Consider the following 25,452-nt stretch of genomic DNA (forward strand, 5'->3'; position numbering starts at 1 on the left):
CATCAAAATAGAACCAAAAAAACAAAAAAAGAGAACACTTTTTCATGTTTTCTATGTATATTGCATGTATTTTTACCATTTAGTGATCATGATTATATCTCTTCTAATCTCGTGTTCTATAAGGTTCGTTTGTAGTCTTCCAATGGAGTTGTTTTAGTCTCAAACCTTGCTTGGTATAGTATCTTAATTATGATTGTCACTGTATATATAAAATACTTTAATAAAAACACTTTAGATAATCTTTTAATGAAACCCCAATGCCATATTATAGATTTGAGCAAAATAAAAAATAAAACAAAAAATATGTAGTAAAAAAGGATAAAATTGGCTTAAATACTACTTCAATCCCTACTTTTGTTTATTTTAGTACGTATACTTTTAAAATATTTATTTTGATCCTCGTACTTACAAAAAGTACTTGTATTTTCAAAAAGTGACCACTTTACTCCTTTAAAAATTAAATAAAAGTGAAAGTGAAAGGATCAAAATGATCATTTTTTGAAAGTACAAGGATTAAAAACATTTTAAAAATATAGAGATCAAAATGAACCAAAATTAAAAGTATGAAGACTAAAATAATCATTTTGAAAATATAAGAACCAGAATAGTATTTAAACCTAATAAGATTATATAAAACTTTCTAATATCGACGTTATAAATGATTATTTTTAGATGTTGATTATAAGCTAACCTTTTTCTTGTTCTTTGTGTTGAAATCACAAGATCATCGATGATGCAGAATATAAGAATTGAATCTCAATAATATGCAATATAATGTTGAATGTTTCGTATAAGAGTCCATGACAAACCACCATTCTTAGGAAGTCTGAAGTCTATAGGATGCTTCAACTCAACTCAAATGAAAATAAAACGCCAAAATGCATGATATAACTTATTGTTATCACAAAAATTACACAAATAGCTCGTAGACCATGTTTGCTCATAGAACACTTATCTGATAGTCCCTAAAATGTTACAGAGAATAAAAAGAAATAAAGCAAGCAAATCAGAATTCAACTAAACGAAAAACCTGAAGCTTGTTTCGATCGGTTTTCCTAACAACTAAATAACAGATCCAGAAATTTCGATTATGTTAATAATTTGAAGGAATGAAACATCAGCAGGAAACATACTGAGCCCCTTCTTCCTTATGGAACATTCATAACTTGGATAGACTGCAACATGTCTGAGACAGCAATTACAAGGTCACCTGATTTGATCAAGTTTCTGGCTTTAAGCAGCAAAAATGTTTTGTTGAGGTTGTTTTCCATGTCGTCGGAGAAGCTCAGCCGGAAGGGTATCAATCCCCATTGCAAGTTAAGACGTCTCCTCACAGATGTCGTGGAAGTAAACGCAAAGATTGGGCAATCAGGTCGGCAACGGGACAGGAGAGATGCCATGTGGCCTGATGTTGTGTAGACGAAAATTGCATCCACCTCCAAATTATTGGCTAGAGAAACAATACTCACAATTAGACTGGAATAAGCAATAGGAACAAGAACTCAAGAAACCATTGTTATACAGCGTAATGACCATTTTTGTGAAATGATATAGAGATTATTTGTGTTCATAGTACTAAAAAAACATAGATCTAAATTCGAGTTTTATAGGTATATTACCCATTTTGGCAGCCGAATTGCAGATTTCTTCTAAGATAGTATCTGAGAATGAAGATCCAACTTCTGGGAGTTCCATAGGTTCATGGCGTTTCTCATCCCTCCACCACTTCTCAATTCTTAGACTGACACTTCTCAAAACAGCCAATGCCTTGTCGGGGTACTGGCCCATGGCGGACTCACCAGAGAGCATTAGAGCATCTGATCGCTGCCTAACCGCCTCGGAAACATCAGCCACTTCAGCTCTGGTGGGTGTAGGGTATTCAATCATTGACTCAAGCAGCTGAGAAGCAACAATAACTGGTTTATTTAGTTGCCTGCACAGTTGGACGACCTTTTGCTGGACTGATGGCACCTGTTCCAGTGGTATTTGGGCTCCTAAATCTCCTCTAGCTACCATAGCTCCATCTGATGCTACAATAATTTCTTCCAAGTTCTTCAAGGAATCCAGACTCTCTATTTTCGCAATGATGGAAATGTCACTGCATGTCGATATTAAAAACACAAAAATATTTAGGAGGTGCACATATAAACATTTTAGTGATGAAATTCACAAAATTGGAGAGAATGTGATAGTCAACTACTCTGTCTGCACCTAACTCATAAATCAGAATATAATATATACCAACACATAGTTGAGTTACATTTGATTCCCCTAAATCCGCGAGAACTAACAATGAGAGGTCCATAACTTCAGACCCAAATGGAGTAAAAGAACAAATCAGCACAATACCACAATTCCACTTACCTGCCACGAGAACGTGCAGCGATATAGCTTTTGAGATGTTTGATTACTTCAGCAGACTTGACAAATGATATGGCAATAAAATCAACACCTTCAGCAATCCCAAAATCAATATCCAACCAATCCTGGATTCATGAAATTTGCATTAGACAAGAAAAGAGGTCACTCTATCAGGGCAATTTGCTCCATAAGGTTGCACGAAAGGTTAGCCTCAGATATAAGGAGACTGATCCAGAAACAAATTAAATCATTTGGTTGCATAAAGAGTCTACATTATGATATACATATACTACTACTGACCCAATTAAACATGTCCTAAAATTTAAGGTGTAAATTATAATTCTCTCTACATGATCTTTCAACATAAATCTAGTTACTCTACCAAATGTAATGTAAATAGAAAACACTCAAGTTAGTCGTAATGCCAAAATCAGAAGTTTGAATATCTAAGCTAATAAAACATACTGCTAGATTCTGATCGGACAACAATCTTTCTAATTCTAGGTAAAATTTCTGACATTAAGACAATATAACATAAATAAAACAATCTAAAGCTTGCATTTTCTAAAACATTGTGATCTAAAATTAGGCATACACATTACACAGGTTCAAGAAAATATGGAAAGACAGGATGACTGAACTCTTGTCTTAGTCTGAAACTCTTTCTACGGTTGGTAATTGACAAAAACAATTACTAGTAACGGTTAAATCACTACTTAACCTAAAATCTTAAGCTAATAAATTATGGTAAATTTAATATTATATCAATATTTTAACACTCCACTTGCGAAGTTAGAAATTTGCCGTTTAACAAAAAAGCCAACAAGTGGGTTATCAATCTTAATTGGGAAGGAAATGACATTATAGAGATTTAAACACAGAACCTCCTACTCAAATAACATATTAAATTAACAATGAATCCAAAAGCTTTAAGTTGACAAGTTAGAGTAAATTTAATATTATATCAACACTTTAACAGGACCCTATTACAAATATATTCAATTTACCCGAGGAAATGTACCCGAGGAAATGACAGTTTAAGGAAAAGGGAGGCACCTACCTTAGAAGAAATTGTAGGGAGCATGGCATTCCGTTCTCGTACTAGATGTCCATCCCTCCAAAAAGTCAAATTAGCCCGTGGCAATAACAGTCCCGGGTCAGTACACAGGCACTTAACATCAGGACCAATTTTTTCGATTACCTCAAACCTCACCATTCCACCATCAACAAGGAGGTCATCACCCACTCTCACATCTACACAATACCAATTGTTATTTAAGATTAACAACAATATCATGGAACTTACTACATAAATGAACGCAGATACATCCAATCCACATATGCCATTTCCAAGGGCTGTATTAGATTGTGCATGCATTCAGTAAATGCCAGAGCGAAATTTTTATTTAGGATAGAATGAGTAACCTTCTGCAAACCCTTCATAGTTCACATTAATGGTGCGTTCTGGGAGTGTTGAATCAAAAGCTCTGACACTGAACGTCCAGATTTCACCATCCTACATAGAACAGATCAAGCAGTTAAACATGTCCCACCCAACTACTTCCCCAGCGCCCTATTTAAACCGAAGTCGGATATCAGTAACATAGCAGATATGTAGAGCCATCTTCCTGAATAATTACTTAGAATTAGAAAAACAAAGCTAATTGATAAGTGTCACTTCGAGAACACTTACAGGTGCACAATAAACTCATTTTCACTCATCCAAAGATAAAAGTTTATACATTGAGCTAAGATATCGTGACAAGTAGCTTATGATAACAATATATTTAAGAACCTTGACACGAGTTCACTACTTGTTAACTGATGAAAGGACCCATCTTAGTATTAAAACATAAAATGGGTAACATCTTTATGAAAACCAGGTTTCAAGGAAAGTGAAGCCTGACCCGATTTAAGAATATAGAAATTTGGTGGATTATGTTTCGGGCAGAAGAACTTAATCATGACCGCCTGTTGGGTAAGCCAGACAGAACCCAGTATTCGAATGCAAGTTAAAAAAAAAAAATTAACCTAGGGCAAAGATTAGCAAAAATTCGACTAACTACGAGACAATGAGATGAAAAACGATCAATGAACCAAAGAACTCACTTCCGCTTTAGCTGAAGAAGCTCCACCGAGATCGCCCATGTGAATTTCACTCCCTTCAGTATCCATCATGATAGCAACAGCATAACCCTTCTCGTCATTGAGCCTCCGCACGTATTCAATGACGGTCCGATGCCATTCTCGAGTCCCGTGACACATATTGATCCTCGCAACATTCATACCGCCAACAGCAAGCGCCTCGAGCTGTTCGAATCCACAACTAGCAGGGCCAATAGTGCACACGAGCTTAGTCCTCCTGGTGCTCCTGAAGCCATTCTCCTTTAACTCAGCCTCGGTGACAGCATCGACGTCAATCGAGGTGGAATCAGAGGCAAGAGACACAAACTCCTTCGTAGCAGAAGATGACACAACCCCAGTTCCGGAACTGGAGCCATTTTCAGAAACCAGGACTTGGGAAGTGGAAGAAGATGAGAGAGGATTGAGATCAGGAGAAGAAGAGGCTCTAATTGAAGATTTGGAGAAGGAGAAAGGAAAACGGAAAGCGGCGGAGGAAGAGGAGGGTTTTGAGAGGGAACGTCTGGGTAGAGAAATGCCCGGAGAGCGGGTGGAGGAGGTGAAAAGCTGCAGAGACTGTGTCATTGTAAGAGGAAATGGGGAATTTGGAGAAAGGGAATGGCGGAATTTCGGAAACGAAGAGGGTGATTAATGCAGGGAGAGTCAGAGAGACGGAGATGCCGAAGAAGAGAAAGGCTTGGGAATTGCCGCCGGAAGATCGACGGCCCAAAACGGCTCAAACCTTTAGGACTTAAAGGGATCGGATGAGGTTTATTTGGGTTTTAAACAATGACGTGGACGGTGATGGTTGGCTTCTCTAATTTGGTGGTTTGATGCATGAAAACAGTTAGGTAAAAAACTTACAAGTTTTACTTTCTACCCTAACGGCAAAATCCTCAATTCTCCATTCATGAAATTGTCCTATTGAAAAAAAATCACTTTTTTTCAATACGAATTTTAAGTATTTGTTAACCTCAACAAACATTCAGAATTTTAAATTACATTATTGCTCCCATCAATGAAGCAAAGTAAAGATATATTATAAACAAATATGCTCGGATTAGCTTTATCATACTAAAAGTATGTTTTTCTAACATTGTTATTTTATTCACTAGACTATATCTAAATTAGCTTACTTTCGAAGTCTTGACATTCTTCTAACCACATAACCTACTTATTTTGAAGATTTGCATGTGTTTGCCCTCATTTATATGCTTTTTAAGAAAATTCTCGAGAGATTATGAAGCCAAACACATTTTACTGAGAAGAACATACACTTTACTTTGGCTAGCATGTTCATGTATGACGCTTGGACACTCTGATAATTATTGGATATGTATCCAATACTTATTAATACAATAGATGTGTTAGACATTGTCCTACAATATCAAAGTCGGGCCAACATTTGATTGACATGGATCAAACACTTTTAAGTGTACTAAGAGCATGATTAGAAGTGATTTTAAAAAGATTAAAATCACTTTTGTAATTTTCAAAATTACTATGAAAAATGTTGTTAATCATTCAATACCAATATTGATGATATGAAAATTACATTTAAAAAAGTAAAATTAAATATTAAATTAATTTTGAATAATTAAATGTATGTTTTGGAATGATTTTGAATCAAAGAAAAGTAATTTTAAGAATTTTAAGATCACTCCAAAATACATGCTAAGAAGGCACATATATGACAAAAATAATAAATTATGAGAGCAAAATATATCAAACTAATCATTTTTAAGCATACATTTTAATTTCCTTCTTGTTTAAAATGATATATATTCTAAAAATTAGATATTTTAATCAATATATTATTGTCATGCCAATGTTCTAAATTTTAAAGAAATTGTGTATCATTAAGGCTCTTTATTAGGAATATATTGGGATAATTTAGTGGAATATTAGTAGGGAAGATAGAATGGGCATATGAGTAAGTAGATAGTAAGTTTGTTATAAATTTTAGTTATAGATAGGGGGAGAAGGGTTAGAGAAAGGTGTGAAGAATTTAGTAAGGAATTTTCTTATTGGGAATTAAGAGAGAAAGTAGCCCTCTCGAAAGGATAGAGTTTATCTTGTTACCTAGTTTATAATTTTGTAGCATATTTCATTACACTTTCCTAAATTTTTATAACTGAGTTGTTCTTGAGTTTATTCTGTATTCCTGAGTATCATTCTTGTTAGTAGGGATTCTAACAAATTGGTAGTAGAGCTATTCTTTCTTGGATACCATTTTATTGTTGGCAATGAAGGAAGAAGAACTATCGACATGGGAGTGTCTGCGTAAATGGACTGATGATCGTAAATGTGAGGCAACGAAGAGGGGAAAAACTCCATGGACATGGGAGCAAATGCAGAAATGGATAGCAAATTGCAAGCGTGAAAAAATTGAAAGAGAAATCCAGAAGAAGTTGCAAGAAACTCAAGGAGAAGAAAAGAAGAAGAAAAGAAAATGATTAAAAAAAACCAAGAAATAGTGGTTACTGCTGGAATGGAGATTTCTGACTTGAAAGCCTTGACGCAAGAAATGGCCGAGAAAATTGAGATGTTGTCAGGGGTAGTCAATAGGTATTGGTGCTCAAGTAGAACACTCAGGGGTGAGATCAAGGGCTCAACCTCGATGGTGGATGGACCTTCACAAACATGGAAATTCCATGAGAGGTTTGAAGAAGCCGAATAAGGAAGGGAAAAAGGAAACACACTGGCTGGAAGGCAGGGCAAAGAGCGAACAGAGTACTTATTGGAGGCCATCGGTGTCGAAGAGAAATAGAAAAAGATTGGAAAGTTAAACAACATGAGGGTAAGATTTTTGCAGACCACTACTAAAAAGATACAAGGGACGAAAATAGAAGCAAAGGAGAAAAAAATTTGAATCGAAGATGGAAGAATTGGAGGAAAATATTCATAAATATGATGGAAAGAAAAGGAGAAACCTGAATGTTTGTGTCCATCGTCGAGCGGCAAAGGGTGAGATGGTCGGAGACAAGGTATTGGTGGAAGTGGAAACACATATCAAAAGAGGCAGAAGCATCAGAGAGAAGAGGACAAACATTACCAATGAGAATGCGAGATGGCAATCAGAATAAGAAAAAGAGAAAGAAGAACCTACAAGAGAAGAAGAAATCGAGTCAGGAGAGGTCATTATCGATAGGGACAACATGGGTGGCCATATTTGAATATTCTGGAAAGGGGTTGTTGCAAGTTTAAGGAAAAGGGGATGGGCAAGTCAGAGATTGACGTCTATAAAGAAATCATCGAGAAAGGATATCAAGAATTTCTTGTGTGTCCGGAGATGAAGACTCAGGTGAAGAAGAGGTTGTCACTCAAAGAGGTAGAGAATGATTGTCCGCGAGGGAGAAATAAGGCATCAACGGTTCATGGGATGGAATGATGATGGACTCGACAAACTAAATTGTTGCTGACGACGCCAGGTGGAGTTGGTGGGAGGATGATGAGATGGGAAGAGGTAGACATGTCAGATGCAGGCGAGCTACAATGGTCGAAGGCTCTGGATATATTAGAAGAATCCGAGCTATGGTGGCTGGAGAAGGTGGTTTGGGGCAGGGGTGAATTGCGTGAACATGAGGGAAAACACGTTGCTGCCCACGTGAAGAATCAAAAAGTGGGGCCAGTTGTTGGGGAAAAAAAAAGCAGATTTAATTTTCATGGGGATGATAAGCCTAAATTGCATGAAGAAGCCCAATTGGTTTTGTGCAAGTCGACATATGATTTTTCAATAGACCAAAGTAGAGCAATAGACCAAACATGTGTACAAATCTGAGGAAGAAGGAAAGTGGAAAATGGGCTCATTATGTTATTTCTCTCATACATGAAAAATGGCTGCTAATTAAAAGTGAGCTGGTGGGTGATTTTGGATAGCAAATTGGTTATGGGCCTATCCCATTAGAGAAGAGAAACTTCAATTTTAAACACAAATGCAGATGGGAAATTTTATGTTCTTGGGCTATTTTGTGGGCTAAAGTCAAAAAAATGAATGAAAGCCCATTTTATTTCTAAAATTGAAATAAAAAACATGAGGGAATATAAGCTTCAAATGACTCAATCCAGCACAAATCATCAGCCAAGAAAATCGGGGCCAAGTGCTAGAAAAAATGGCAACAACACTTATGATTTAATTAATGGGCTAGATTTGCATTAAAATGCCCAATCAATTTCTAATGGACAGCCTAGTTAAAGGTGAGTTCTTAAGGGAAAATGAGTGGTGGGCCAGATGGTAGATGCTGAAAACATGGAAAGACAACCATTTGAAGATTCATGAAGAAGAAAAAAAGGAGCTTAGTGGGCTTGAATTTACTGAATTCAATAAGGCCCATTAATTAAAGTGGTAGAAAAGGAGCTTAATTATGGGTTGGAGTCGTTTTAAGCTCATTAGTAGAGAAGGTGTATGGGCTCAAGCAATCAATTGATTATGGGCCTAGCCCATTCGGGAAGATTTTCCAATTTAAACACCACTACCAAGGGGTGAAGATAGGCTTGTGGAAATATTGTGGAGTCTTTGATTCCTTGATGGGCGGAATCTAAGGGAATTACTTGAAACCCAAATGTTCTCCAAAGATAAAGAGGATGGGGCTGGGATCACATGCCCATTTATTTCCTTCTATTCAACAAGCACAATGGTCTCCGATAGGAGGGGCAGTGACATGTGAAAAGCTGGGAAGGAAAGATGGCAGACGATTAGGGTTGGATGGAGTTGAGCTAAGGATTGGACCAACCCAACAAGAAATGGCCCAATATATGATTTCTATAATAAATGAACAATGGATCTTGATTAAGAGGGAGCTAAAGATTGATTTTGGATAGCAAGTTAACTGTGGGCCTAAACCATTAGGAAAAGAATGGGGTTGATGGGAGAATGTGGGTTCATGGGTTGATTAATGGGCTAAATCCAAATGAAGCAATTGAAGCCCAAATTGAAGGCTGAGGAGAAGGCTAGTGCTCTGAATCCACTATTTGTTCAATTACTTTAAGAGAGAGGGAGAGAGAGAGAGAGGAGGGGGGAGATAGAGATCCAATTTTTGTGATCTATTTTGTAAGCAAACCTTGAGGATAATGTGTCTTTGAAGGGCGGAGTATTGTAAGCCTCCTTATTAGGATTATATTGGGATAATTTAGTAGAATATTAGTAGGGAGGATAAAAAGGGCATATAAGTAATTAGATAATAAGTTTGTTATGAATTTTAGTTATAAATAGAGGGGAAGGGTTAGAGAAAGCTATGAAAAATTTAGTAAGGAATTTCCTTATTAGGAATCAAGGGAGAGACTAGCCTTCTCGAAAGGCTAGGATTTATCTTGTTACCTGGTTTATGAGTGAAGGAACTCTTATCAAAAAGAATCCACGAGCGGAAGCACAATCGATCCAAATTCATTGTGACAAAATTACAAACATTCACAAACATACAAAATAGTTATGCATCTTAGAACAAATTACAATATGCTTTAGAAATTAAATACAAAAGGAGTGAAAGACTTACCTTTGAAGAACACTTCTTTCACAGGTCTCTCGCTCTCGTGAAGAACTTGGACAGCAACAACTCGCTCTCGTCTAGATTGTCTACACAAGTAACCTCTCGGATACCACCACTCAGTAACCTTGGTATTCTCGGAGTGAATCTAGGAGATGTGGGCTCTGTTATGAATTTGGTAGAGGGATGGAGGAAACAACGATCGCTCTATACGACCAAGCAAGTGGAAGAAGGATATTGTCTATCGTATAGACTATGGTGCTTGATCGTTTAGGAAAACAAGTTTGATTGTTTAGTGAAGTTCGCTTGCCATGCGATCGTTTATTAAAAAACTACACAATCGTTTAGAGAATGGTGCGTGTACACGATCGTTTAGACAAACACTTGAAGGTCGTCATGTAGTCTCTCGTGAGCTAAACGATTAGTAGTGTACTTAATGAAGCGATTTTTTTTTACAAAATTAAAACATTTTTCATTTTATCCTTCAATTATGAAAACTGAATATAACTTCCCACTTTCATGCACGGTTAAAAAGAAACCACCCACAATTACCTCATAATTATTTTAATTATAAATAAATATAATAACTAACTTATCATATTATTTTTATAACCTATAGTTTTAATATTACACCATATGTAACATTTAAACCATAGTCATTTTCTCCTTTACTTGATATAAATCATATTTATATCATATTCCTCCAATTAATGTATCTTATACATCATGTCAACTATATCAAATATAATTAAACCAGTTTAATTATATCATATATAATCAAACTACCTTCTGTCAATTTGAACACTTCAAACTGACCCAAAAACTGATTCTCAACTTGAATCCATTGAGCTACCAAGAGGATCTTATGGACATGTAACTTGAAGCTCCAACGGTATGTGAATAGCTGACTAAACTCTTTAGTCATCCGTTAACTATCGAACACTCCACTAAAGACCGACAGTTGCATTCTTCCCATTGCAGATATATTTATGTGTATCGGATATAACCAGTCAACAGTACGATAAGCCTTCATAGATGCTCGTAAGTATAGTTGGGCCAATTTATCGTTTTTCCCCTGTAGTTACATCTAACTCCTTAAGTACCACCGATCCCTTTAATGAACAATACATCATAGTCCTACTATGAGTGAACATCTCCCGAGCCTTGAGAAGGTGTGCGGCGCTATATCGTTCAAGCTTGGAAATCAGCCATTAAGGGAGCAATCTATCTACTTACCCCGAAGCCATATTGTGTAGCTGGGTTCCCAGCTCCACAATCAGACGAATCCCCAAAATGGTAGGTTTGAGTCGACAATTTAGCAACTTACACCCATTCAAATCAAAGGACCGCCCTCAAAGGCAGGAGTTCCCAACTCACTCAATATTAAGGTCATATTACCTATGGTCATCCTTGTGAAGTGAAGTCTCTGTCACCATCTGTAGCCCGTCACAACACTTGTAACTACAGACCATTTTGGTTATCGCTTAAGGCATGATCCACTTATATGTCTCCACATACATGCTTAAGTTACAACGACAACTAAAGATCTTAGTTTATTGATTTGTGATAAATGCAAATAAAACATCTCATGTTTCATAGACAACCGTGAAGAAAATATCTCATATTATTACATCACAAGCGTTTGTTCATACAGATGTTTACAAACTATAGGATCATACGAGAGTTTAGGGCATCAACCCCAACAATGAGTTTATTGCATATTTCATTATATTTTTCTATACTTCTATAACTGAATTGTTCTTGAGTTTGTTATGTATTCTTGAGTATTGTTCTTGTTAGGAGGGATCCTAACAACTTTTTGGGGGATGTTTGGAGTAAAAAGTGAAATAATGAAGAGTAAGGAGTTATACAATCTAGAGAATTGTAAATTCCAGGCACTAAGTGTAAGAAGTTAATGAGATATAAAATTGATGTTTTTAAATAGTGAAACTCACCAACTCCTTGGACCAAACAAGGAGTGGCTCCGACTTCCTAATTCCTTGGACCAAACACACTTTTAATGTTTAACTCTAGAGTTTGTATGATTGAATCACTTAAAAGAAAGATGACACCTAGTTAGGATTAGGGGTGACTATTCAAACCACAAAAAACGAACCATTTCTAAAAACCAAATCGAAAACTCAGTGAAAAACCGTAAAATGTGGTTCGATTCGATTTGAAGAAAATTTGAAACCGAATTAATTCAGTTCGGTTCGATTTCAATTTCGAAAACCGTACCAAACTTTTTTTAATTTATATATATGTATATTTATTTATTTATATAATTATATATTTAAAAAAAAGAAAGAGTAAAACCAAATTTAAAACCAAGAACAAAACTGAATTTAAAACCGAACCAAACCATCTTTAATTAAAAAAGAAATAAAACATAGATTTTTAAAAAATACCAAAATCGAACTGAATCGAACCGCATCATTTCACATATTAGAAAATTCGGTTCGATTTAACCACCAAACTGAACCGTTTTCATCCCTAGTTAGGACGGCATAATGATATGGATAGTAACTACAAACTCTTTCATGTCTTTATTAGTCACTTTTATATATCCTCAAGATCTCTCTCATTTAGATATGGACTCGATTTATTCATATACCCCTCTACTTGATCGTATTTACATTTGCATACGTCCAACTCTTGAAATGATTTTTCCCCTCAAATGAACACTTCAAACATATTTTACCTATTCCAATCAATATCAAAGCATCATCAATTCAACATATTACAATCTATTGGAAATTATAAAATTAACTAAAAAAAATTACTGTTTTCCTGTACAAACAGACATATTTTGTACAAAGATGTTCGTCATATATCTATAGACACTCAATCGTGTCGTATAAGAACACTGAAAAAACAAATCAGGTTTTCAAAGTTCTACTTTCATTTTCTTAAGTGTTTTTTGTATATCAATAATATTTCAAAAAAAAATGTGCAAAGTGAAATGGAATACCTTTATGGAAAGTGTTTTCAAATGAATACAACATTTGCTTTAGAAAAACTATTCACAAAGTACCTAAGTTGAAGAAACCTCTGCAAATAACAAATGGGAATGGGAGTTAAAATCTTCAAATTAATAGCCATGATCATCGCATCACATTCTCCCAATCTCTATGAATTCAAAGAGAAATCCAAACAATATCACAATATCCAGCATCTGCAACCTTTAGAATCTTGCGGCCCTTCAAACCATCGATCCCATAGAGGATTTATAGGGCCATGGGTTCTGCAACCAACCAAAAACAGAGACAGAGAAAGAAGAATTTTTAAGCTCTGTTGTTGAAGACAAAGCAATGAATTTAAAGAGAACAGAAGAAATCCTACAGTGGGAGAAGAGGGTCCGGTCTTGTCTCCACATTGCTCAGCATTCTGACAGGTGCAAAAAAAACAGCAATTTCACAAATGAATTGGAGAGTTTCGTAGTTATATTTTTATTTTTATTTGTATGGATACTCAAATTCAGCAGATCCCAAATAAATTTTATCATGCTTACTCTTTGCATTTTGTTGATGCCTTGTCCAATTTATCTAGCTGTTCCAGTTCTTCCTGCATTAGAATTCACAATGCTACAGAATTAAACCCCATAGAAATTGGAACTGATGCAATCTTGAATGTACTTTCACTCTGCCAACCCACACCACTTCATGAATCCATGCATATAGTCACAATCAAGACTACCGAACTTTGGGCTCTTAAAACTTTTGAATCTAGTGGTGATTCAAATAGGAGTTCTAAGTTTGAATGCTATTAGATAAGCCAAATTTAATCTTCTTAATCTACTCTCAAAACTCCCTTTGACTTGTGGGATCATACATCACAATTTGACCAAAGTCCATGTCCAGTGACTACTAATATGCAGTGATATGAACAGAACTCCTTTTTGAATTACCACTAGATTCAAAAGTTTAAGAGCCTGAACATTAATGGTGACTCTTGTGTAGGCAGGAGGGACCTTCAGGAGAGGAGTAGAATTACATATTTGGAATATCATGGACAAAATATAAGAACAGGAAAAACAAGGCACATCATTCTTAATTTTAATCTTTCAGATTGAAACAGAAGATTTCTCTTGAGCCAACACTTCTCATTTCACCATCATAATTTTCCAGCTGTGAGAACAAAGATAATCTGTTTGTCTTTAAATGTTATCTCTAAGCAAGTTTCCAGAGCACAAGTCAACCAAAATTTCCATTACAAGCAACAACTATGTAATGGGAATCAACATCCACAACAGTGGTACCAAACGAGGACTCCTATACCCCACAAATTTTGACAGTTTCCCTTTAGAACTATCAGAACAGAATCAAAGTAAACATGAACACTAGCACAAAACAAAACTTCAATACAGTTTTCCCACCCAGAAACATTAGAAAAAGAAGTACAGAGCTCAATCACATTACAGTTCAATCTCCAATCCAAATTTTCTCGAGTTCCCAAGTTCAGAAATAGACTTCTAAACATTTGGGAAGTGACAATTTAACAAAACACATTCAAAATCACAAACGATTAGAAACCTCAGACGAAAGAGAAAAGAAGAACAAAAAAGGAACTAACCTCCAGAAACCTTGCTTCTTGCTCGAGCCGCTTTACTTCAGCCTGAATCCTATGTTTTCCTCTGGTATCAATTGAAGAAGAAGAAGAAGAAGACTGAACCCGTTGGGTTATTGGGCTCGCCGATTCGGACATACCCGATTGGTGGTCCGATTACAAGAACAAAAAATTCAAACCCTAGAGCTGGATTCTACTAGTAAGTCAATAAAAATCAAACAGACGCCATTAAAGACGAAAATAAGGAAGACCCAGAAGCGATAATGGGAATTCCTTGAACCCCTTTTGGTGGAAGTTATGGATCTAAAGAGAAAAGAGAAGACAAGTTAGGAGGAGCCGCTGAGGGTCAGTTTCTTTTGGTGGGGTGTTTTATTCAGCGTTCTTTTGGGCCTTTTTCAGGCGAGTGGAGAAGAAAAAAAGGGAGTTTTTTCATTTTTTGTCATATTCTATAAAAGAAAAAAGAAAATTCCAACTTTTCTGTGTAGTTTTTTTTGTCTGCTTATGGCTTTTTCTCTTTGGCTCCATTTTTGTCAGCGTATTTAATTAAACAGAGCAAGTACGAAGAAGAACAGTGGACGAATGGGGAGGGTGAAGACTCTGAAATTTGAGAGGCTAAAATTAGGGTTCATCTAAGATTTTGAACAGGTTTCTGCAGGTGGGTTTTCTTTTTTTTTTTTTAAAAAAAAAAACAAAACTTTTTTCGGATGTATTTTTGGGGAATATCAAATCTTTACAACTGTTTGAATTATTGATATTTTTTTTTCGATTTATTGCTTATTCTCTCTTTTTCTTTTTCTTTTTTTTAAACTAAATAAAATAATGTTGAATTACAACAAATACATTTAAACTTTCATTTTTATTTAAAAAATATTTCTATACTTTCAAAAGTTTAAATACTATCTCTTAACTTTTGTAAACGTTTCAAAACTACTATTAGAATATAAATTCTTTAGAATTATTTGACGATAACTTGAAACGATGTAGTGATTCAATTTTCCGTTCTATGTCACCTACTATGTTTTATATCCATATTTTCGTTCAAATTTTAAAGAATTGATACTCTAAGGATATTTTTGAAAGTTCAAAAATAATGTTGCATTTTTTTAAAATATAAGGATATATTTTAAAAAAATAACAAATTTTAAGAGCATATTTTATAATTTAACTTAAAATAATTGAATGATTACTTTTTTGCATTCAATAGAAGTTCAATGGTTTGAGCTAAAAGAAATTGACTCAGTCTTCATGATAAGTATAAAAATTAAGTGCCATTTTATGGTACTTAAAAAAAAAATAAAAAATTTGTAAACTAGGAACTTTTGTCCCTTAATTTTGATTTAGATTGGTATTTAGTTATAAATTTTTAAATGTTTTAACTTTATTTTTTTTACAAAATACTCACTTATTATCTTTAATATTAATGTCGATTAATTAATTTAAAAGAATTATAATTAATTAAATTTCGTTTTTCTATCACTATTAAAATTAAAATTAAATTTTTTCTACATAATCATTTTAAACTAATTAATAGACGTTTATGTTAAAAACTAAAAGTGAACGATTAGTGAAAAATCGATGTTAACAATGTAAATTTTGATATTAAAGGGATTAAATTGAAACAAAACTTAAATGTTAATAGTAAAATTGAAGGACGGACTTGAAATCAAATTCAAAACTTTAAAACTAAATATATAACATTTTCAAACTAAGGAATCAAATAAAAACATGATCCACAACCTAGAGACCAAAAATGTTTTTTTTTCCAATTTTTATTAGTACAATAAAAATCAGAGATATTCAAATCACATATCTCGTAATTGGTTATTACCCTTCGAAATTTTAATTAATACAATAGATATTAGAATATGAGAGTAGAACTATCTTGTGCAAAATTTTTTGAAAAAAGTGATACATGACTTTTGTGAAGCTAGTTTGATTATGAGTTATAACTTGAATATCAAACAAAAGTCTATGCCAATATTTCAAATTTTGCAAAGGTGTCTTCTCGACAACCTCTTCCTCAATGATAGCCAAATGATTTTAATGAATGAATCAATCTGTTACAAGTAAGAATTCAATGGGTACATATACACAAAGTTTACAACAATAAAGGGAAGTTTAGCTTAAAATGAACCTAATATATCTTAACACTCAAAGATAACAAGTTCGCTTGAGTATCCTTTGGAGTGTCATTCACACTTACTACATAAGTACAAGACAAAAAATTGTTGAATTTAATGTCCTAAATCTCGTATATTTTATAATTTGTATTTTGAAAGAATAAATTATTTATTTAATAAAATAAGAGGTGTGCAATAAACTAAGTTATAACCTAAAAGGTCTGCGGTTGGATAAGGATGGTTATATGATCCAAGATTATATGATGTTACTTGAACAGTATGTGATAGACATACAAGTAGTTTATGTTCAAGTTATAACCTAAAAGGTTTGCAGTTGGATAAGGATGGGCGTTTTATCCGGGTAACACTATAGATACAACCCACTTTGTAATTGTTACATAAGTTGTAAATGTTACAAACAATATGAGTCACATTGTTCATGTGGAGACATATGAGTAGGGTTTTTTTTTTTTTTGTATAAAGAGTTTATACAATACCGAACACGAAATAATTGGTTTCTCTTTATAGCACCGTTACTTGAAGAATCCAATATTTCACTAGAATGACCATAGGTGACTTAGACCTTAATTTTGAATGAGTTGTGAACTTCTGTTATGAAGGCAATTAAACAATTAGTTAATTAACTCTTCTATTAACAAAACTAAAGAAAAAGAAAGAAAGAAAAAATAGATATTTAAATTAATTATCAATATTTTTTAAATAAAAATTGATAATATAAATGTACAATATAAAAAAAAAATGATGAGTGGGTAAATTTTATTAAATATTAATGGCTTAAAATTAATTTGATAACTTAATGTAATAAAAATTAATTATTGAAATTAATTTTGATTAATTTTATACTTTATAATTACATAAAAAAGTATAACAGATATCCTACTATCGTCCAATACGGTAATCTTTGATTACTAGACATTCTATTCTCAAACTCAGATATCTATAAAACCTTAAACCAAATGATCCTAAAAAATTTGTCACTTTAATAAATCAAGAAATAGATTAATGAAGTCAAAGACTTTGCTTTGTTTACCTTTTTTTCAAAGAGATTCAAATCATTCTGGTAATTGTTGAATTTATTTTGTTTACCTGTTGAAAATCTTGGTTTAATCATTCAGGTAATTGTTGAATTTATTTAATTTTTTTTCAAAATCAAACTTATATCAAAATATTACAAGCCTTCGTTAACTTAAATTTATGGATCTCTTACGGCCTATAATTGAGAATTGCAACATAAAGAAGAAAATGACCCAGAGAAGTGATTTTGTGTCCTTGTTCGTATTTATTGATTGAATTTTTGTAGATTGTTGTCATTGTCGACCAATATCTTTTTTCAACACCATGCAATTGATTAATGTTGCTTTCTCTATTCTAATATAGAATAAATTTAATGAGAAAAAAAAAACATGAGAATAAGTAAAGACATGAAATTCCCCAACCAATCCAATAAGCAAACTCAAACCAACATGAATATATATTATTTTTGTTATTTTACGTCACATAATTAGGTTATTGATCATGAATTGAATTTATTAGTGGATTGCTAAATAATTCAAAGTCAATATATATTTATAATTTTACGTCATATAATTTGATTCATGAATTGAATTTGTTAGTGGATTGATAAATGTTTTTAAGTTTTTTTTCTTTTTTCTTTTTTGATAATCATTGTTGCTTTCATCATTGGTTTTAAATTTATTCTCTGGTAGCTTTGAATGGGGCAAAGCAAACACAAATCTTTGCATTCCCATTTAAGTTAAATAATTTTCAAAGCATGGAAAAGGTCCCTTCTCCCTTGGGTAGCTAAAATTAAATATATATATATAATTGAATTTAAAAAAAATATCATTTTTAAATAAAGAAAAATAGGTCAACTTATTCATAAATATAACAAAATATCACTGATAAACCGTAATAAATATCTATCAATGTTAGTGATAGAAGTCTATCGCAGTCTATCACTGATAAACAATCACATTTTGCTATATTTGAAAAAATTTTGGTAGTTTTACCCAAGGGTGTACATGGATTGGGTTGAGTTAAATTGTAGGCATTTTTTTTTATCAACTAGAAATTTTAGGTTGGTCAAGTTGGCAACTCAAATGACCCAAACATATTATCCAACCCAGCCAAACCTTCAAAATTTGGGTTGGGTAGGATTGGATTGTCGAGTTATTTGTTTGTTTTCTTCTTAATTTAAAATACTTAAATTTTATCTACAACAAATTTCTAATAACTAAAATCTCATAAAGTTGAATTCAATCTAATAATTAAAATCTCATCAAACTCAATTCTTATATACCAAATATCTATAACATCTATTACAAAGTTTATAATAAAACAAACCATTTTAAAAGAAAAACATAAAGGATTCACAAATTCATCAATTCTAAAAGAAATGTATATATATACTATTAGTATATATGTAATTCGGGTTGGGTTGGGTCAACCCAAATTTTTTTTTATTCAACCCTAGACCCAACTCGATCCAATAAAAATAGAAAAAATTCAACTCAACCCAATCCAAAAACAAAACTAACCCAACCCGACCCTTATAATATGGGTTGGATAGTCCAAGTTGTTCTGGTTGGCGGGTCATTTGAACACCCTTAGTTTTACTATTTAAAACAATTATCCTAAAAATTTCAAATTATAAATTTATGGGTTGTAAACAAAATCTGATTTTTATTCTTATTATTTTAAGTTTATCTTCTTTGGTATGTCAATTAACAAACTATACCTGATATATTTTATGTTTGGTGTATCAAATAACTAATATACTTTATATTTGATATATCAGTCAATTGACATACTTTATATTGAGTAGATCATTCAGTTATAAGATTGATGTACCAAATTTACAAGTCATTATACCAAATTTATCAGCCAACAATTGCTCATGCATTTGCTATTATTCGTGAACTTAATTTGATCCTTATTCATTCGTTTTATAATATTATTTTTTTAGCACATCATCATCAACTAACAATTGTTTAATTCGTCATGTTGATAACCACTCTGAGTGTAGGTTAATAAATTATTGATACCCTAAGTTACATTTGAAATTAAATTTAAAACAAACGGTTTTAACTACTAACATATTGGAATAAATATATTTTAAAAAGTATCAATATACTAATGATATATCAATTCTATATTTGAAATTAATTTTTAATTGACGTTTGATAAACTACTAATACACTGATGTTATACTTGAAATCTAATTTAGAATGAATGTAGGTGATATACTATTAATACACTAATGTTATAGTTGGAATGGATTTAGATTGAGTACTAATATACCAATAAAACACCAATGATATATTTGAGATAGATTTTTAATGAACACTATTATACTATTGATACACCACTGTTAAATTTTTAAATGAATTTTGAAATAGTGTCGATAAACTACTAATAGATCAATGTAATACTTATTATTGTATTGTGAATATATTATTGATATACTAATAATATATTTAAAATGCATTTTGAATTAGTACTACTATAAAATTGAAATGCCAAAGTTTAACTTTAAATATATTATCTTTTTTAATGATATACTTTCGTATTTGATATATCAACAATATCGTTGACATATTTTTATTTCGCTCTGAAATTTTGGAATGTGGTTCCTCACACAAGATATAGATGTCACACAATATGTTTTGGGTATATGCCCTAGTTTATTGTACTGTACTTTATATTGTATCTTGTACTGTACACCCTACTCACTTTAGGACAAGTGGGAGATTGTTAAATTTAATGTCCTAAATCTCATAAATCTTGTAGTTTGTAATTTGTAAAAATAAATTATTTATTTAATAAAATAAGAAGTATTTTATTTGATATTTAAAAAGCAGTAACTCGATTCAATAAACCAAAATCCGAGATTGTTTAATGTAAGTTGAATGGTATATGGTAAACATACAAGTGGATCATGTTCAAGTAATAACTTAAAAGGTCTGCAGTATATGGATAAGGTCGGATACCTTATCTTGGTGATACTGCGAATACAACCCACTTTGTAACTGACATGATATTGGGTTGTATAACTTAAAACTCGTAGTTTGTAATGATAAACATATTCTATTATCAATAAAGATGTTATTGATATTTATTCAATAAAATTTGTTGTTGAATCTGTAAATTACACTTGTAATGACTAAATCCAATAAATTAAAACTCATGGCTATTACATGAATACTTTACAAGTGGAGGCGTCCTATGTAAAGAGTTTATATAAGACCAGGACAAAAAAATAAGTCACTCTTACTTTATAACGTTGTTTACTGTTTAAGATTGACTGTTTCAAATCGATGACCTAGGTAACTCGATCTTAATCCTGGGCTAACTATGAACTCCTGTTTATTCGGGATTATATTTAGATTTGCATAGATGAGGGTTGACTCAATAGTGTCGGCTCAATAAGCCTCCCATTTCAGGGGTAAGACCGGGTAAATAGCTGGGGACATAGGGTGCAAGACAGAATTCACTCCTACCCATCTCCAGGAATAGTAAAGAAGTTGTTCTCTTAAGTACTGATTTCAAGTCTTGAACAAGGGGCCCCACCCTCTCATTAGTCTAAGAAGAACTCGATTTAGTGATTAGATCACAAACTTATTGTTCATTAGAGGATCGGTGGGACTTAAGGAGCAGGATGTAATTTTAGGGGTAAAACAACGTTAAACCCAGCTGTTATTTCGAATAACCAATGAATGATCGACTTACTGATTATGGTTAAATCAAGTGGATAGAAATATATCTACAGTGAGGAGAGTGCAACTATCGAGCTATAATGGTATGACTCAGTGGTTAACGAATATTGATTGATTCGGATTAAAGAGTTTAACCGATTAATCTCAAAACATTGGAGCTTATGATCTGTAGATCCATAAGGTCCCTCTACTAGTTCGTAAAATATTAAACCTTGGATTAGAATATTAAGTGGATTTGAAGTGTTCAAATTCGAAATTAGGGTTTGCAATTTGAAATGTTCAAATTTCAATTTAGGGTTTGGATAATTATATTCGATATAATTACACGTTTAATTTTGTCGTAACTAAACGTAATTGGAGAGTTCAAAATATTTAAATAATTATCTAAATATTGTTTACATGAATAAGAATTCATGTGTAAATTAGGTGTTTTATTAATTTAATATTTGATATTAAATTATTATTTAATTAATTAAATTAAAATTAATTTCAAATTTTAAAAAGGAGATTCATTTTTTGAATGGCTGTTTTTAAATATAGAAAAATTAACCAAAATATTTACAAAATATAACAAAATTTTAGATCTATCAATGATAGATGCTGATAAACACCGATAGACTTCTATCAATGTCTATCAGTGATATTGATAGATACTGATAGAAGTCTATCTGTATCTATCAATGTATATCATTGATATTTCTAAAATTTTGCTATATCTTGTAAATATTTTCAACAGTTTTACCATTTGAAATAATTTCCCTTTTTTGAAATTGAATTTAAGTTATATTTAATTTATTTCTTAAATTAAATGTATTTAATTAATTTAAATTTGAAATTTTGACTTTTTTAGTGGATTTTTCTACGATACAACACATATCCCACTTCCTAAGTACTAATTGAAGTGTCAATCAGTTGAATTGGTGAGTCCTTGCATGTTTGAACTTGATAAAAGCTTCAATTTCTGAAATTGAAGTGAGAGGAAATATGAAATTTGGAGAAATTTCTGTAAAAATCAGTTTTGCTCTCAAACCTCTCCAATTCCACTCTCAATCTCTTTCAATTCAAAGTTCCACCACTCAAATCCAAGACTAAGAATAGTAGAAAAGATTCTCTTGGTGGCCTACTGAAGAAATTGAAGGTCAATTTCGTGGAACTTGCAAGGATTAAGTGGAATTCTACAAAGGTATTCATGTTGAAACCCTTTTCTGTTTGAAGTTTTTTTATTAGCATATTTTGTACTCAAATTAAGTATAATTAGAGTGCTTAATGATTTTATTAGCTTCCAGTTTATGCATGTTTATTCCATTACATGAGTTGTAAGTATTACAGACGATATGATCCATAATGTCCATGTGGAGACATGTGAGTATCATGTATAAAGAGTTCATATAAAACTGGACGACAAAATTATTGGTTTTTCTATATAACATCGTTGCTTGTAGAAACTGACATTTTACTAGGATAACCATAGGTGATTTGACCTTAATCTTGAGTGAGTTGTGAACTCCTATTTATGAGGACAATCCTTTGATTTGTATGGGTGAGAATGGTCAGTTTTGTCAATTCAACATGTGTACCATTTTGAGATTTGTCCGAGTAGGGAGCTGGGAACATAGTTACACAAGATTGAATTAACTCCTTCTTGTAGTTAAGGAAAGTAAATAAATTGCTCCTTTAATAGCTGATTTTAGGTCCTGAATAATGAGACTTCACCCTCTCATTAGCCTGAGAGGGGTTAGCTTATAGTTGGACTATAGATTGTTTGTTCATTAAAGTGATCGGTGGCATTTAAGGAGTTAGATGTAACTGTCGGGGTAAGACAGTAATTTGACCCAACTGTAGTTATGAGCAATTTGTGAAGGGTTAACTTACTGTTGATTTGTTAAATTTATGGACACAGAAATATATCTATAGTACGAAGAGTGCAACTATCGGTCTTTAGTGGAGTGACCGATAGTTAATGAATGTCGATTAATCTAATTAAAGAGTGTAATTGATCAATCTCATATCATTGGAGCTTCTAATTTGTATGTCCATAAGGTCCCCTTGTTGGCTCACTATAGATAAAAATAAAAGAATAATTGTTTTCGAAAAAAATTGAATTGTTTGAATTACTTAAGGGAATTTAGTTATTAATTATTTTGATATGATTAACATAAAGTATAATGTATATTGATACATTATAATATAAAATTAATTGTAAATATGATTTATAATTAAAACTATATAATATGTGAAAGATAAATATTTGAATTAGATTCAAATATGATTTATATAAATACTATAGGTTAAAATTTAATGTGAATATGATTCATATTAAAATTATATGTTATAAGAGACAGTTGCATTTTAATATGATTATAATGCATATTATATGGTTTTTAATCAGTCATATAATATAAATCTCATATTACTAATGTTTTGATAATATAATTATAACTTTTCATGACAGAGGAGTTACTCTACAGAACGTGAGAGGGAGTCCTCACTCTTATCCTTTATCTTCTTTTTGGAAAACACAAAAAAAGAGGAATACATTGTGAAAATTAAAATCTCTCTAAAAAATTTCAAGAATTCACTTATGTAAAACTTCCCCCTGCCAGAAGATTTTGGAGTCTACACATCTAATTCCTTGTTCTCAGAGAATAACAAGGTGATTGAGTGGTTGTGTTCTCAAGATTAGATTACTGCCTATTTTGTTCGAGTACAGAAGCATTGGGGTTCGTGATCTTGTGAGGAAATTTTCGTGAAGAGGTTTTCCGTCAAGGGTTAGTATTCTCTCCTCTAAACTCTCTTTAGATTGCATGCATAGGTCTATTAAATGTTTATCTTGTGACAACTTTAGTTTTGTTAACTTCTCTGCATTTCATTGTTTATCAAATTGAATTTTGAATTATATGACGTTCACACGCTTCCATGAGGAATCCGATTCCTTTAATGTGTCCTAGCAAAGACAGAGACAATATCAAAGCAACAAAGAGCAAATAAAGAATAGGCACACATGAATTGTTAACCCAGTTCGGTGATGAACCACCTATGTTTAGAGGACATGATGCCCGGGAAAGATAATCCATTGATATATAAAAGTTAAGCAATTACAACGTTCTATAAATAGTGAAGATTCTTTTAAATAAGGAAAGGGATATTCTATAAAAACGATACCTTGAAGAACAATCTCCAAGACAAGAACTCATCAAGAAAAAATCTAAGACAACTCTTAAATAACCTAATGAATTAATGGAATGCTTAAACAAATATATTTAGCCAACATCACATTCCTAACACTCTCCAACTTTGTTATATTTGTAAATTAATATATGTAATATGAAGTATATACATTATGCAATGACTATACCAAATTAAATATAACTTTCAGTTGGTGTTGATGCCCTAAATCTTGTGGTCTTATAATTTGTAAACTATATTTATACAAACATATTATTTATTTAATAAAATAAATGCTATTTTATTTGACATTTAGTTGCATTAACCTAAAACCAATGAACTAAGATCCAAGGTTATTAGATGAAGCTTAAAATGTATGTGGAGACATACAGGTGGATCATGTTTAAGTGAATACAGGTGGATCATGTTTAAGTGAATACAGGTGGATCATGTTTAAGTAATAACCTGAACAGTCTGTAGTAGATGGATAAGGTTAGATACCTTTGAAGGAACTCTTATTCAAGAGTACCTATGAGTGGAAGCAGATCTTTCCAAAAACATTATGATAGAATTACCATATTTACATTCACACATACAGATATGCATCAAATGACTAAATTACCAGCATGCTTAAAGGATAAATAAACAAGAGACTGAAAAAACATACCAGTTGAAGACTTTCTTCACAGTAAATCTCGCTTTCGCTAGAACGGCAGGCTATCGTCCAGCAACACCCAATCGTCTACCACGAACAGTCTCCACGTGAACAGATGAAGAAAACGGGATGATACCACCACTTGGAACCCTTAGTATTCTCAGAGTGAGAATCCAAAGAGTAGGCTCTGTTCGGATTTGGTAGAGGGGATGAGGAAAAAAGATCTTAGACAATGATCAGGTAAG

The 25,452-nt window shown here is 32.5% G+C and overlaps 2 protein-coding genes across 3 annotated transcripts; both read right to left on the reverse strand.

Annotated features, from left to right (window-relative positions):
• Positions 1–860: 860 nt before the first annotated feature.
• On the reverse strand, positions 861–8,008 carry PKP-ALPHA (Pyruvate kinase family protein). 2 transcript variants are annotated; one of them, XM_090308203.1, is made up of 7 exons: positions 7,416–7,814; positions 4,471–5,403; positions 3,787–3,877; positions 3,422–3,615; positions 2,365–2,486; positions 1,620–2,098; positions 861–1,450 (listed from the first exon to the last, which is right to left on the reverse strand). In XM_090308203.1, exons 2-7 carry the CDS (start codon positions 5,065–5,067, stop codon positions 1,149–1,151), a joined length of 1,785 nt encoding a protein of 594 aa, XP_090164329.1. In that variant the 5' UTR covers positions 5,068–5,403; positions 7,416–7,814; the 3' UTR covers positions 861–1,148. The 2 variants fall into 2 exon arrangements, with proteins under 2 accessions (XP_090164329.1, XP_038874381.1); XM_039018453.2 differs by having other exon boundaries at positions 4,471–8,008.
• A 4,841-nt stretch (positions 8,009–12,849) lies between these two features.
• Positions 12,850–15,217, reverse strand: LOC120067710 (guanine nucleotide-binding protein subunit gamma 2-like). Its single transcript, XM_039019257.2, has 4 exons — positions 14,538–15,217; positions 13,477–13,529; positions 13,308–13,352; positions 12,850–13,209 (listed from the first exon to the last, which is right to left on the reverse strand). Exons 1-4 carry the CDS (start codon positions 14,667–14,669, stop codon positions 13,125–13,127), a joined length of 315 nt encoding a protein of 104 aa, XP_038875185.1. The 5' UTR covers positions 14,670–15,217; the 3' UTR covers positions 12,850–13,124.
• Between the last annotated feature and the right edge of the window lie 10,235 nt (positions 15,218–25,452).

Source organism: Benincasa hispida, chromosome 12 (assembly GCF_027475165.1).
Source record: "Benincasa hispida cultivar pf3 chromosome 12, pf3_genome.v1.1, whole genome shotgun sequence".
NCBI lineage: Eukaryota > Viridiplantae > Streptophyta > Magnoliopsida > Cucurbitales > Cucurbitaceae > Benincasa > Benincasa hispida.

Bases quoted from the DNA above. Each gene is read 5' to 3' on its own strand.
- PKP-ALPHA (XM_039018453.2), bottom strand. From the start codon at position 5,067: ATGACACAGTCTCTGCAGCTTTTCACCTCCTCCACCCGCTCTCCGGGC. The intron at 3,878-4,470 runs GTGAGTTCTTTG...TGTTCTATGTAG, and splicing joins CTTCTTCAGCTAAAGCGGAA to GATGGTGAAATCTGGACGTT. The intron at 2,099-2,364 runs GTAAGTGGAATT...ATCGACATGCAG, and splicing joins GCTGCACGTTCTCGTGGCAG to TGACATTTCCATCATTGCGA.
- LOC120067710 (XM_039019257.2), bottom strand. From the start codon at position 14,669: ATGTCCGAATCGGCGAGCCCAATAACCCAACGGGTTCAGTCTTCTTCT. The intron at 13,530-14,537 runs GTTAGTTCCTTT...ATTCTAATGCAG, and splicing joins AAGAAGCAAGGTTTCTGGAG to GAAGAACTGGAACAGCTAGA. The intron at 13,210-13,307 runs GTAGGATTTCTT...GGTTGGTTGCAG, and splicing joins CCGGACCCTCTTCTCCCACT to AACCCATGGCCCTATAAATC.